Source organism: Bemisia tabaci, chromosome 9 (assembly GCF_918797505.1).
Source record: "Bemisia tabaci chromosome 9, PGI_BMITA_v3".
NCBI lineage: Eukaryota > Metazoa > Arthropoda > Insecta > Hemiptera > Aleyrodidae > Bemisia > Bemisia tabaci.
In genome coordinates this window covers 32,545,390-32,560,693 of record NC_092801.1, presented here as the reverse complement: position 1 = coordinate 32,560,693, position 15,304 = coordinate 32,545,390, and the positions used below count along the sequence as shown (strand labels likewise).

Sequence of the window (15,304 nt, the reverse complement as noted above, 5' to 3'; positions counted from 1 at the left end):
CTCATTTATCAGCTTGAATACCTTTTTTGATAATTTATTAAGCTTGAGGTGCCCTCAACTGTGCCAAGCAAAAAACTGCGAAGTTCTACCCCAGATATTGTGAGCTTTTTTTAGACGAAACCATCTCTAAAGAGAAAACCTGCCTATGTTTATTTCAAGATATGCACGTCATAGTCCTCAGTATTAATTTGAAAGAACAAATTACGTAGATGCAACATTTGCATTTTTCTTAGATATTTTGTGCAAAAAAACTCGCAAGATATGAATGTAGAATAGGAAATCGTGGTTGTTGCTTAGGACCGAAGCTCTATTTTACAGCATCTGAGGTCATATCAGCTAGTCAATGAAGTCCTAAAATTTTCTTTAAAAAAACACTTTGCATCATAGTCAGAAACACACTTATGCATTTACTCAACAACAAGAAAACAAACCAACGTTTTTATGAAATTTTCTGTTAAGCTTCTTCATTCATTCCAAATTATTCAATGAAAATATCAAGGAGTTATTTGGGTCATTTACTTTCAAAAAATAAATCATAAGTAATCGGAGATTCAGCAAAGTGCACCTTATCTTTCGACTCGAGCTATCGATATAGGTGATGCAGGAAATAAATTTGAACTCTGGTAACAATGAACTTTAAAATTTTTTTTCAAAGAAACTGCTGACAATTTTTAGGCGATCCTTAGGTATTAACTGAAAAAAGTAGCTTTAAAAAATTACTATTTTTTTAACAGTTTTTTCAAGCTTTTCAATTGTTAAAAACTTGAGCAGATCTCTCAAGATTTTTAATACTTTTCCAATTTCATTTTAATTTTAGTATGTAAGATTTATAAGGCTCCAAAGCATCTAATGACTGTGAAACACCTGAGATAAGGTTGAACATAAAATTTTAAGGTATCATGATAAGGATTTAAGAATTTTGGGGGTAAAAGAAACAGAAAATTAAATTTCTCTCATAAATTACCGTAAAATAACTTTAATGGGTTTCCCAAAACTTAAATTTTAAATATTTCAAGTCAAGTCGTCTTTTTAAACTTGCAATTTTTTTACACGTTATTTTAACAGTTGGTGCCATGAAAGAGGTCGAACAATGATTTTGTCAGTGACCACCGATGATTTTTTCTCTCATTTTATTTTTTGCCATGAGAAAAAAAAAATCAACGGAAACCTTAAGTTTTTCTAATGAAATCTCCAGTGGCGGCGCGTGGGCTGAAACTTAAGAGGGGGCAAAATTAGGGAAGACGAGAGGGGGAACGGGGAGTTACCTGCTCCCCAGCCAAGGCGGTCCTATATTGGGGAAATGTCGAAAATAAGGTACCCCTTGAAAGCAATTTTCGGTTGCTTTCACGGTTTTACACAGGTTTTCTTATCTTTTTTTCTTAAATCGTTTGGATTGGGGGGGGGGGGGGGGGGGCACGCCGCCACGAAATTCCTCTAAAGTTCATTGTACGTTCCGCCTTTCCGCGAAGCCACGAGCTCGGTAATTTCAATTTCCACTCCACATGGTCTTCGCTGAACCAGGTTGACGTTGACAGATCAGCTTCGTATCAGTTGTTTTCGATGAGCGCGCGTTTTTCAACCCGTCGCGAACTTTCGCCTTGAACTTCCCCCGGGCGCCCGCGTGTTTATCTGCTCGTCGCGCATACCGCCATCTCGATTACATCTTGCTCTGATAAGACCATCAGTTGCAACGTGTCTCCCGTAGTGAATGAAAGTTTTGCCTCTTGTACCTGCCGAGACTGGAACGCCGGAACCATGAGCTCCGCTGGAAAGTACGGTAAGAATACGCCCGACCTAACCTCAAAAACTTCAAGAAATTAAATATTGCAGAAATTACCCATTCAATTTCTACCCGTGGCTTAGGACTTGCCATGTGAGATCTGTTAAAAAAGTTCGTGCTGTTGCTAAAAAATCAAGGCACTTATTAATTCGTTTTTTTTTTTCATCTTTGCATTATGCTGCCGTGATAAGGAAGAACGCCGTATGAGCCTTCAGACGTTGCCAAGTTTCCTCGAATAAAAACCGAATCTACTCGGAAAATTCTGACAAATATTTTCCAAAATTTTCAAGCAATTTTGTACGCAATTTAATCTAAAATATCCGAAAATTTCAAAGTAAAATATGCATGCATGTTGTCAAAAATAAATATGTTTTATCAAGGAAAGTTTGGCAACTCTCGAATGTTCATACGGCCTTCTTCCTTAGCACGGTAGTATGGTAGGAATTGACAGCCATAGAGAAAAAAAAAGGAGGTGTTTGCATTTCGGGCATCTTGGAATTTTTCATAGAGTATCTATAGCTTTGATGACGTCATTGGGTACAGCGACGTTTTTATCCTGTCGATTTTCTTGGAAATGGTGTAATTTAAGGGAAAAAGTCTTTCTATAAAAAGTGCTTGAAATTATATAAAGAGTTGATTTAAGTAAAAAAATCGGACATTATGGTCCATTTTTACAGCGTCAACATAACCCTCAACGAGCGTCTTGTTTACATTGATGACGTAGGTGGGTACAAATCCTCAAGATGCAAACACCTCCTTTTTTTTCTCTATGATTGACAGCCATTTACCACTCAAGGAGTATTTAAATCCTTTGAAAGGTGGGGGGAGGGGTCCTTAAGGGGTGGTAAACTGGTTGTGTCAGATTATCATCAGCATTGACCAATCACGTCCAATTTTTGGCCCCCCTCCTCCTATCCATGTAGCATTTCCCCCATTTCAGAATTGGCGCCAATTTCAAACATCTTAGTTTTGATTAAAAAAGTTTAAAATGTTACTTTAGCATCTAGAATGTCAAAAATATGTCTGATGGTTTCTAGCTGCTGGCTTGACTGTCATAGCCGTTAAGTTTGTAAAGTTAACTGCAAGAGCAGTTGATCCAGCATCCCGGGAGCACACGATAAATATTTGACATCCAGGATGCTATTCTAGCACGTTACTTTTTTTTAATGCAGTAGCTGAGTTATATAAAATATATTCCAATGTTGCTAAGATTATGTAACTTGGAATTTTTTTGCAAAATAAGGAGGAAATTCATTTAAATTAAAATCTATTTGTAGGTAGTTGAATTACTAAATCATAAAATTTTCATTGCTTTCACAATTTTTATCTTAATATTTAATTTAAATATTCAGCTGAAAATTAAGAATTTAAAAATCACATTATTCTTTTAATCATTCATGGCTTAATCTAAATTATTGTCATATCATAGATAAAAAATTTAAAATCCCTTGAGGGTGTTTAAGTAAAGCATGTCTTTTTTTTACTGCAGTGAATTCTTCGGTAGTTTCTATTTCCACTGTGCGAAGAACTACCATCTCAACTTTATTTGTATATTTTCTTTTCTAGCTGTTTTGAGTGTGTCTGACAAAACTGGTCTCATCGATTTGGCGAAAAAGTTAGCAGATCTTGGATTCAACTTAGTAGCATCTGGTGGAACGGCTAAAGCTGTTAGGGATGCATCAATTCCAGTGAAAGACGTTTCAGATTTAACGAAATGCAAAGAAATCTTGGGAGGCCGTGTCAAAACTTTACATCCAGCTATATTTGGAGGTAATTTTTTTTTTGAGCTCAGCCATTTAATTTGTTTCTTTCAAGCAAATTCATTGTAATTTATGTAAAGGGAGAGATCTAAAAAATCTGTATCGGAGAGTTTTGAGCTTTAATGTTGCAAACCCAGCAATGAGTCTTGGAATGAAATAATTCAAGGGAAAGAATCAAAAAAGGAGAAAAGGAAATATTTTTTTTAAATGCTATGAAATGTTCTAACACCCGGAACAAAAGTATAAAGTTGTCTCAAATTCAATTTAAATTGGTTCTTAACCCTCATTTTTAAGTAATTAAATGGATGAGAGCAGTTTCCAAAATTCATAATCTCCGTAAAAAAAACCTAGGATGTTCTTTTTTTTTTGCAGAAAATTCAAGAATGCATAAATTACATTAAAAATATGCAAACATTTCTATTGGCATCTCAATTAAATTTTGTCCGAAAATTTAACCTAGATTGAACTTCAGAAAATGAGCACATCAAACTTCTCTAGATGTCAATTTTTTAGCACAAGTTTTTCACAAAGAATTAGCAGGGAATTTTCAGAATTACATGAGAGGAAGAGTATGTCTTTAAATATATATATTAGTGGACATGTTCGGTGAATAAGTCTCAAATGTATTTTTTGGTGTAATTTCGAGAATTAAGCTCATCAGCCCAGGAACGAAGATCTTTGTTAAAGCAATAACTGATACTTTAGTAAAAGAAGCTCTTTAAGTATGCTGTAGATGCAGGAAAATCTCCTAATACCTTTTTCTTCATCTTTTTAGGAATTTTAGCTAGAGGCACTGAAGCTGACAAGAAAGAGATTGCTGATATTGGTTATGAACTCATTAGCATTGTTGTCTGTAACTTGTACCCTTTTGAAAAAACTGTTGCGGATCCCAAAGTCACCGTTGAAAATGCCATTGAAAATATTGATATCGGTAAGAAAAATGCCTGTTTCATTTTTTCAATACGTTCACAGAAAAATATCAGTGTTGCCACAGTCGAAGAATACCGAGGGAAACCTGAAAATTTCAAGAAAAATAATGTATAAGTCATGGTAACATCGTTAATTCACCTTTTACTTCCTCCTAGAATGGGTTTGGAGTTCCCAAAACAAAAAAATTTGCTTGCAAACTATTTCAAATTATGTCCTCTTATCCATATCACCTATCCTTAAATGTCAGGGAATTTTACCAAAATATGTCTGAGAATTTAAAAAAATTTCCGGGGATTTCATTTTATAATTTCTGTGGCACCCTTGAATGCAGAAAATACTTAACAAAAATAGAGTTCTGATTGTATCAAGATGTCCATGTGAGTATTAAAATGCACATGCATGAAGAAAACAATGCGTTTATTATTTTAAAAGTATTAATCAGTAGGTATCTTTTCTTCACTGAATCATGCTGATTCAAACAAATATTTATTCCATGGAAAGATAGACTCTCTTTATCAGTCATTTTCTTGAAAAATATTTTCTTTGCTCGCTCTACTTTATAAATCAGTCCACCTATATATCAATAAGCCTATAAGCATGGATTGAATCTTACATCTATTTTGATCGTTCAACCGTCATTTCCCCTTTCAATCCCTCCCCCTTCATTCTTCACTCTTAATCTTCATGTGAAAACAATTAAGTGATATCCTATAATAGTTAGTTCACTAATCTTAATTGTACTTTTATTTTCATTTTCCTTATCTTCTCTTATCATGAATGGTCTTGTTGCTCTATCAATCAGCAAGAATGTTAGGGCAAAAGTATTCCTCTTAATGCTTTAAATAATTGTGAGTTGGCTTTTACAAATGTTCATCTCTGTCAGCTCAATTTTGGTTTATGTAATTTGCAGATTATGCAATTTGAACTGAAATGACCCCAAAACCTAAATTTTGCCTCTCCCTTATGTAAGCCGACCCTTATTTCCTTTTATCCCATGTTAGGTAACAGTAATTCCATGGTCGTTTCATGAAAATTGCATAACTACAGTTTAATCACAGAAACTCATACTTCGGTTTTTAACATTGCAAATTTCTTATCAAATTCTACTCTCTTTTTTTAAGGGGGGTGGACCACAAGCCAAAAACGAACAATTTTTCTTACCTTTACGATCCGTGGATGGTCATTTTTTACGGCTGCGGGCACATCTTTTCAGCGCTCTTCTGTGTGAATAGAGTTTCATGCTAATAGCAAAATCCTGAAGAGAGGTGACAGCAGCCGCTAGAAACGACATCTGCACATAGTAAAATAAACTTTGATCCTCGAGGATATCCATCCGTGGGGATCCATTGGGGCGACATCCATTTTCAAAGTTACTGATAATGGCTCTGAATGTTTATTAATTGTTTGGTATTGTGGGAAGGAAGGCTTCATCGAAGACACCATGAACTAACTTGAACAGATTATTTAAGTACATTTTCATTCATAAATCATTTGAGTCACAAAGAAAACTTACACATAAATGATGGATTTTGCTGCAATTTAATTTCGGGCAGCTTTCGGATGATGACAATGTGGTACCATTGATGACTGAACACTCATCAAGAAATACAGCACTACTTTTCTATGCAATCATTCTCACACCCTTTTTTCAAACAACTTTAAGTGTCAAAAGTTTGTCACCACATTTAAAGAGGCACTAAGTAAAGTTGACTCCGTGAGCACTTCCTTGTTCCAGCTCCAACTAAAAGGTTTTTAGATTTCAGCTTATATCAGGGTATTGTCAATAAAATGCTTGTTTTGGTCTAAACTTAGTAATTCCCACTTTAAAAAGCAGTGTAATTATATTCCATAGAATGATTCTCATATTCTAGCATTCTCTGTAGTGTGAGACCTAACTATAAAATAGCAAGTATATTTTGAATAAGTCCCAATTGGCAAAAGAGAAAAAATAAATAATTTACTCTCTTGTCTAAAGAAAATTGAACATGTTTCTGTCCACAGGTGGTGTCACATTGCTACGAGCTGCTGCCAAAAATAATGACCGCGTTCTAGTGGTTTGCGATCCTAGTGATTACAATGCTGTAATTGAAGAAATAAAAAAATCTCCAACCAAAGAAGCACCTATTGACTTTAGGTATAAATCATCTTTTTTAATTTTTTCAATCCACCCTAAATTGGTCAGTGAACAACATTACTGTAGATTATCTGTGAATTGTTCTCTTCGTGAAATTTCATGGGAAAACCAAAAATTCCATTAAAAAATGTAAAAAAACACTTCCAAGAGGATTAGCTTATTAAAATATGACTAATCAGAAATTGACTGTTATAATGACGTAACCATGCCTTATCTGTGGTTGGGCCTCAGTGAATAAATATGGACATGGCCTGTCTGAATTATAAAAGACGGCCCAAAATATTGTTTCAAATGGGTCCAACTTTTGGCAACTTCAAAGTCAATTTTCTCTGTCATTTCAAGTAAGAAAAATCGGAATAAATTACTAGGAGCTCAACTCACTGACTACTCAGAGATAATACATTAATTGACATTAATGCCTCCGACCCATTAACCTTTTAGATTCCAAATAGCACAAGTTACAAAGTATCATTAAACAAAGTAGTTTTCCTCAAATATAGTAGCTGAGAATGTAAAACCTCTGTTATTCTTAGATTTGATGTTTGATATTATGTACGACAGGAGGAAAATGGCACTGAAAGCATTTACCCACACAGCCAGCTATGATGGAGCAATCAGCGATTATTTCCGCAAAAACTTAACCGACCACGCATCTCAATTCAACCTGCGATACGGTACCAATCCACACCAACACCCTGCTCAAATGTACACCACACTGCCAGAACTTCCAATGAAAGGTAATCACAACCTAGATTATGATTTTTTTATTTGATGAAACATTTTATTGTCTCTTCTCAGTCTAAAAAATTAAAAGGAACATCTGAGTAGCAGAGGGTAATCCTCTATAGGAAAAATTCAACCTATTTGTATGTTTTACAAAAAGTGTCATCTCAACTGTGTGAAGATTCCGAGTGTCATAAAATTTCTTGCCCTACTCTTTGCAGGGGACCCAGCATTCACGGATCCAAAGACCTAATTTTAAGCACTAGTTATGTGCATAGCCGATAGCGTTGCAGCAATCTTACTCTAGTTGACAGTAAAGTCGTTAACTGCAAACATTGAACTGCCACATGGTTTAGTTTGATAAAGCGTTTTTGTCTGAAAATGCATTTTAAAGTTAAATGTTTGTGGAAAGTCACTTTTTTCGATCCTTTTAATGCCACCAAGCAAGGCTCAACCATTTTGATTCTACTTTTACCCAAACTGGAAAAGAAATGCTAACTTTGAGATTTCTGAACCACAAACAGTAAATTCTGATTTTGATTTTCAGTGAAAAACGGCAGTCCTGGCTACATCAACTTATGCGATGCCCTGAATGGGTGGCAACTAGTCAAAGAATTGAAAGAAGCGCTTTCACTCCCAGCAGCTACTTCATTCAAACATGTCAGTCCTGCCGGTGCCGCTATTGGTGTTCCTTTAACAGACTTGGAGGTAAACATACAAGTAAAATCATGATTACGATGCTTCCTTTATTTTTCAATCAGCTCAGTTTCTATTACAATGAGCTCATTAAGTAGGTTGCAACCATTGCATTTTGAGAAGCAGAAAATGCACTTAGCTCACTGGAATTTTCCTTTATTATTTTGATAGACATTGACCCACAAGAAAAAAGTTTCATGTTGCATAATTTAAGCTCGAATCTAAACACCTAATGAACTAACATTTGCTTAACTAGCCGCGAATATGATTCCATCAAAAATTCTAAGTCATAGGAAGTTACCTTTGACAGGCTCTGAACTTAGTACATATTTAACCTTATGATTGAATCTTATGAAAGATTAAACTTGAAACCTCTTTTTTCTTGGTTTGATCTTGATGTTACTTTCTACCATTCCGTTAAACTAGGTTAGTTTTATATTAGACAGAAATACCTAAAATCAATGAATGAAGTTTGATGTGGGGGAAATGCAACAATTGAAACTATCACAAAAATAGAAGAATCCACATTCAAGTCGACGCAACAGTATAAATCGGCAACCACATATCTTGGTTTGCGACGTTGCAGATTTTCTGTCATACTTTATTTTTTATATAGAAAACCACTCAACAGCAATTCTTAAAACTGCCGTAATTTTCTGCAATTCTACAAAAACTTCAAGGATTGATATCTATTTGTTCTCCTTTAAAAAAATTACATAGAAGCGGAAATTTTCAAACACCGCAAACGATGTACATAGTTGCAAACTTACAACATTGATATATGTATAGTCCAATAAGTAATATTTTCTGATAGTTTCAAAATTCTGCAACTGTTTTTTCATCCGAAATCGTGACTTTTACGTGATTTTTACCCTATTCCTGTACTGGTATCGTCAGACTTAAATTGTTTTTTTCTTTCAGGCCAAGTCTTACATGCTGAATGAGAAACCCGAAACACTAACTCCTTTAGCTAATGCATATGCCCGAGCCAGAGGTGCGGATAGAATGTCGTCGTTCGGTGACTTTATTGCTTTGTCTGATGTCTGTGATCTAGCTACTGCTAAAATTATTTCAAGAGAGGTTCGTTTCATCAAATTTCTTAATTTTTACTTTTGTCAAAAGACGCAAGAAATTTTATACTTTCATCTCTTTTCTTGTGTTAAATTGACAATATCAACCAGAATTAGTCTAACCACATTAAACGTTGCCTATGATGTTTCATTTCTAAACAGAAAACTAAGCAACACTGAAAATTATAATTTCGTGGGTATATCTAGGGTAAATTTCCAGGAAGTTCCAAGGCGTTAAATAGTTTAGTTCTCTGTTTAAAAAAATGGGGGGGGGGGGGGGTGGACAAAAGAAAACCAGGCCTGTAAAATGCAGTTGGACTAGTTCTGGTTAAATCGGTCCGAAAGATATTATGATTTTTGAACTTGAAGTAAATATTCATCACGGTACTTGTTCATCAAATGACAGTAATTCCTCGATTTTCACTGAAACAATTTTATGGAAATTAAAGCTTGTTCACCGGAGTTTTACAGAGCAAGTTTTGCTGATGTTAATTTGACGGACCCATAGAGGTATTCTTGATTTCCTTGAAATACCAATAGAAGCAAGGATGTTTTAATCATTCTGGAGTTATTTTCATCCTTTTATCACAAGAAATAGAGGCCTTTAATTATTTAATTCTTTTATTTTCTGAAGAAAAAAAAAATAGATTTAACATTATCGTTTGACATATTTTTCTTGTATATGCATCTTACAGTGAGTGTCTAGGACAGTATCCTCAGAAAAAATGCATCACTTGTATTAAGCAGGAAGGAACCAAGTCAGATCAGTCATTGGCAAATTTCATCAAAATATTTACTCTTTTCTAGGGGAACAGTTGTGTGGACTCTTTTGAACACTTCAGGGAATTTGCATTGCCCTACAAAGGAAGTCTCCTGAAATTTTCAAAAGAATTTTACACCTCTGTAAAAAGAATGACTCATCCAGTGAAAGGCAATGGTGGATGTGATTTGGTTCCTTTCTGCTTATTGCGATCTAAATCATGGTTTACTTGTTATTTTCGTTGGAGAAAAACAGCCTTAACATCGCTGCCAAAACCTATGATGGCTGTAAAGAAAATTATTTTGGAAATTTGAAAGAGTATTCTTAAGATATATTTCAAGCATCTTAGAATGTAATAAAGGAAAACTATTTCAGGATTCTAGGAACTTAGTTGTAATTTGTTCTTTCCTGACCTGAGTATTTCTTCTTTTACAGGTCTCCGATGGAGTCATAGCACCTGGTTATACCCAAGAAGCCTTCAACTTGTTGAAAGCAAAAAAGAATGGCAGTTATTGTATGTTGGAAATAGATCCCAATTATGAACCATCTGAGAAGGAAGTAAAAACTGTATTCGGCCTTACCCTAGAGCAAAAGCGGAACACGGCCAAAATTGATAGCAGTCTGTTTGCTAACGTCGTGACAAAAAATAACAAGGTACCTATACATTGTTCATAATTGTTTATCTTCCGCATCTTGATGAGTAGAAATAGGCGCATTGTCAATGTCAAAATCCTTTTTTTTAATCAGCTCATCAATTTGCTCTGAAAATCTGAAGTCAACCCGCCTGCACTATTTTTAGTCTTTGGTTAAAGAAATTTTATTCCTCCCTTAAGCTCTCACAAGCAATACCTTGACTATAAAGGATCCACACCAAATAAATTTACGCCTTTTTAGACTGCAACCAAAGATCGTCTGATGTCAGTTTAGCATCAGAAGTAAATTCATGACTCAAATTGGAGGATCTTCTGTGACATTGTAAAAGTGTGTAAACCTATTTGGTGTAGACTCTAATAGGAAATTTTCTTTTTTTAGCTGGGGGTGGGGAGGGGGAGGCAGTTGGATCGATAAATTAAAATTCCACTTGATGAAGGGTTTGAAAATTTTCTCTTTTGGGGAGACATTTCAGGTTGCATTGCGTGCACGTATGTAGAAAAATTCTTTAAATCATTGCATTAGGTACCTGTGCCTGAGCAGAATCAGTAACTTAGAAATATGTTCTTATGCAAAAATTTATTGAGAAGCACATAAATTGTTCTGATTTAGTTGTTGTCACCTCTAAAACTAACAACAGTTGCCATTTGTATTAGAATTTTATGGTTCAAGTATGCGGAAGTTATATTTTTTAAACTAGGTTTGTGCACAAGCTGTCACATCTACATAAACTTGAAGTTTATATAAAGTGAGATGATTTTTTTTTCTTGCCATTCCAATTCTTAATTTCATATTCTTAATTTAATTTTCTGTTCCAGCTTTCGCAGCAAGCCCTTAGAGATTTGATTGTAGCCACTATCACGGTGAAATACACGCAGAGTAATTCAGTATGCTTTGCCTTGAACGGTCAAGCCATTGGTATTGGAGCAGGACAGCAATCTCGAATCCACTGCACAAGACTAGCTGCAGACAAGGCTGAAAATTGGTGAGTTCTGATTTTGATCAACCAGGTCACAATCAAAACGAACTTTTTATTTAAATTTTAAGCATTTTTTAATGATGAAAACTACGCATACCAGCTGAATAGCCTCGATCATATTCCCTGAAAATGGAATTGGTTTAAAAAATCATTATTCGAGGACAGTTATTTGTGATTTTTTTTCCAGCGAACATAATCAAATTTTAAGTTTCTCATTTTTCTCACAGTTAAAGCCAGAAGTGCCAGTTTTTTCTGAAAAAATTGCAGCTTTCTAAAAGGAGCGTTCGTGATGATGAAGTATTTATGTGTAATGGAAATTTTTTCTCACCAATCAAGGTTTATCTATTTCTCGGGAAAGTTTAAAAAAGGGGATGGAAAAGAATCATAGAGATCGTTTTTTAATTAATGGGTGATGAAAGTGATGTAATTTCTGATTTGAGCTAAATTCATGTTAGAAATTTTTTGGTTCACAGGTGGCTCCGCCAGCACCCATACGTAATTAACATGGCCTTCAGATCAGCTGCCACTCGTCCCGAAAAATCTAATGCAATTGACAATTACATTTGTGGTAACGTAGGTGAGTACTGCAATTTTTTTTAACTTTCAGATAAAATCAGCCAGCTGTATTCTAAAATCAGAGAGTGGAGGTATTAACTGATCCAAAAAATGTGACCGTGATTAGATACAGTATAAAATGTCGCAGTGAATGATGAATTATAAAAATCAAAATGATGTTTTGAGTATGATGATTGCAGAAATCGTGAGAGGAGTATAAGCTCAATTTTAAGATTGTAAATATTTTACTAGCAATTCAAATGATTGAGAAAGTAACGGAATGATTGCAAAATGCAGTGCCAACACTGTTTTGTGGGGAATTCAAAACTAAAAATTAGAATTAAAGGTAGAAAATGCACTTTAACAAATTAAAAGTACAGAATGAAAGAGGGTACATCAGGTGTGTTTGTTATTTAGATTGATAGAATTATACAATTTAATGACAGATTGTAAACATGAGTGTAATAAAATTCTTCAATTCATAACTAAAGTTGCAACAATTTATGAGAAAAGACTCCATCACCACCCCAATACAGAGGCATTATTATTACTAGATAACTCAAATGAGTACAGACGCCTCAAACGGGTGAAACCGTGGGAACTGGTCAGCCCCTTGGTTTGAACCATTAATTTTAATACTTTTTAACACTCACATATTTAGATAAGTTACAAACCACTCGGTCGTTTGTATTTTCTACCTTATTCAAATTTAGAAACAAAGTGTATATTTTCTTGTGAAAGGTCACTTAATACTAATAAAAAAAAAAAATAAATAAATAAATAAAATAAAATTCTGGGTTTTTTTCAGGGCGAGAAATTGACCATGAGTCCTGGGTTAAATCGTTCGAAAAAGAACCTCCTAAGTTAACCGCAGAGGAAAGGAAGTCTTGGGTCGATAAGATGAAGGATGTTGCCCTCTCCTCTGATGCATTCTTCCCCTTCCGTGATAGTATTGACCGCGCACGAATGGTAAGTATCTGATTTGGTGTTAACAGTGTTAAGTTACAGAAGATTCTCCAAATTGACAGTTTCTGCCTAGTTTCCTTAAAAATTGACAGAGAAAATAGTTTGCAATGAAGTTTTTCTATGTCAGGTACAACTTTTTTGTCAGTTTCAAATTGCCAGAAGAAACTGTACCCTTTTTTGTCAGCAAAGTTGGTTTTATGGAGCAAGCTAAATTTTTAGCTCTCCAAAAGCTGACTGCCAAATTTTCGTATTAACGTTCTTTCCTTACCTGAAAAATAAATCAAATCTGATGGAAGAAAATTTTAAAGAACTTATTTCACTGCTCAAGATGGATTATTTTTGTTTTTGTTCCAACAGCAGATCTTTATGATAGGCCTCTAGACGAGGTCTGAACTTAATACCTTTCCAAAACAATTTTTCTCAAAATTTTACTGGAAAAACTAATTGCAAAGCGGGAAGTCTGAAAATCAATTCGTAAACCAAAGATGAGAAGGCCAGAAGTGCAGAAAATTCCAAGATTCTGGCCTTCAGCTATAATGCGCACCCCTAACATTATGCCAGCTTTTCCCAATTTTCTGTAAAACGAAAAGTTTCCTGAAGTTCTGCTGAAATTCCCTGATTTCCCATAGATTTCTGCCAAAATTTGCCATTTTTGGACTTTTAATTAAGTGGAATTGATTATTTTTCACATTCCTATCCCTGCAGTGTAAAAGTCAAGCCACATCGTGTACCCCTTCCTTAGGATGGATTTTTTTTTCTCTCTTTCTTTCTTAATTTTGCCGTATTCCTCATAGCGTCTTCTTCCATTTGACGTGCAACTTTTTTATTCATTGAAAATTCAAATTTTAATAATAAATTTATGATTTATTTTGATTTTGATTTTTTTAGTATTTAAAATTTTAAGGAAAAAAACAAAGTGTTAAAGAAGTAAGTATAACAAAATTTAAATTCTCAATGAATCAAACAGATCACATGTCAAGTGAAAGGAGACTTCCTCAAGTTGCTTAACGTCGCATGCATGCTGTAATCAACATGTCAGAAGTTTAAGCGCTTTCCCCACTTCCCTTAGATACTACCTCATCTAATTACTATTTTTTTGTTGTTTCAGAGCGGCGTATCGTACGTTGTAAGTCCCAGTGGGTCCAACAACGACAAATTGGTCATCGAGGCATGTGATGAGCACAACATTCTTCTGGCTCATACGAATCTCAGATTATTCCACCATTGAAGAAACATTCCATCGTTAGGCATTTATCAATTTATGTTGTTCTGTCATGCCTTAATCCCTCTCGAGGATCTCACTGTCCCCTTTCTACCATTGTAATTTTATAATGTTAATCGTACTTTAAACTTTTTTAAGCTCTCATGAGCTGAATTTTCATCATTGTTTTTAAATTAATATTTTTTTTGTCAAAGTGTTATTTCTAAATGTTCCGCTAGATTTTTGTTGCTGATGATAATTCTTTTTTAAAATACTCAAGTAAATTCATTTTTATACAAGCAACTGTTTCACCTTTTCCCTCTTTCCTACAGATCAAGTAAAACTTTTCCCTTTCAACTAGCCAGGCCCTTATTTGAATCAGTAAAAGCAAAAACACACCAAATTGAAGAAAAAAACCAATTAAGACACACACAAAATTGCACAGTAGATGAAGAAGTTAGTCTAAGAAAAATTTTTTTCGTGCCGAAGGCCAAGACCTCAAGGACACTATAAATGTCCAAGCTGGAACAGATGCGCTAACTTCAATGAAAATGAGAATTGAGCATTTCCGAGTTACAGAGTTGGTGTGTTTTCGTTCTCACTGATTCATTTATTTCCTTCATTAAAGGGACCATGCACAAAACACCAAGACATTTAGCGCAGGCTAAATTTCGGTGTTATTTAATATGATGTGATTTTCTTTACAGCCCTTTGAGCTTTATGAACTATAAAATGTAACTATCCATATGTTTGTGTACTAGGGCTGGCAGGTGGTTTTATTGAAACTTTGCGAGTTCAAAGTCAAAGCTTTGTTGCCTTGCATATCTCTGTCAGTTGGTTGTCGGCTCGTAAAACTAATTCTAAGACAACAGCTTATTTTCGTCAGCTTTGAAAACTCCGACACTTATTGGTAAAGGCCTTCTTATCATAACCACAATTTAATGGAACTGTTTCGATAACCTATCAAAAACCAAAAGAACATATCTACTAGGATGCAGTCTTTAAGGTGTATGATTATGCACCTGTAGTTGCATTTGTATAGAAATTCTTTCAAATTATTTCTTGGAAATATTTTGTTCCTGAGTTTTTCTGTTCTTCT

The 15,304-nt window shown here is 34.6% G+C and overlaps 1 protein-coding gene across 1 annotated transcript; it reads left to right on the top strand.

The window, feature by feature from the left end:
- The first annotated feature begins 1,619 nt into the window (after positions 1–1,619).
- Positions 1,620–14,508, top strand: LOC109030413 (bifunctional purine biosynthesis protein ATIC). Its single transcript, XM_019041362.2, has 12 exons — positions 1,620–1,777; positions 3,347–3,550; positions 4,316–4,471; positions 6,472–6,604; positions 7,166–7,341; positions 7,875–8,035; positions 8,945–9,103; positions 10,289–10,507; positions 11,323–11,489; positions 11,957–12,060; positions 12,847–13,007; positions 14,113–14,508. Exons 1-12 carry the CDS (start codon positions 1,756–1,758, stop codon positions 14,230–14,232), a joined length of 1,782 nt encoding a protein of 593 aa, XP_018896907.2. The 5' UTR covers positions 1,620–1,755; the 3' UTR covers positions 14,233–14,508.
- The last annotated feature ends 796 nt before the right edge of the window (positions 14,509–15,304 follow it).

What these genes read in the sequence shown, in the direction of transcription:
- LOC109030413 (XM_019041362.2), top strand. Translation starts at nt 1,756, where the DNA reads ATGAGCTCCGCTGGAAAGTACG. An exon ending in GCCAGAACTTCCAATGAAAG is followed by an intron (nt 7,342 to 7,874) that starts GTAATCACAACC and finishes TTTGATTTTCAG; the next exon opens with TGAAAAACGGCAGTCCTGGC. An exon ending in GTATTGACCGCGCACGAATG is followed by an intron (nt 13,008 to 14,112) that starts GTAAGTATCTGA and finishes TTGTTGTTTCAG; the next exon opens with AGCGGCGTATCGTACGTTGT.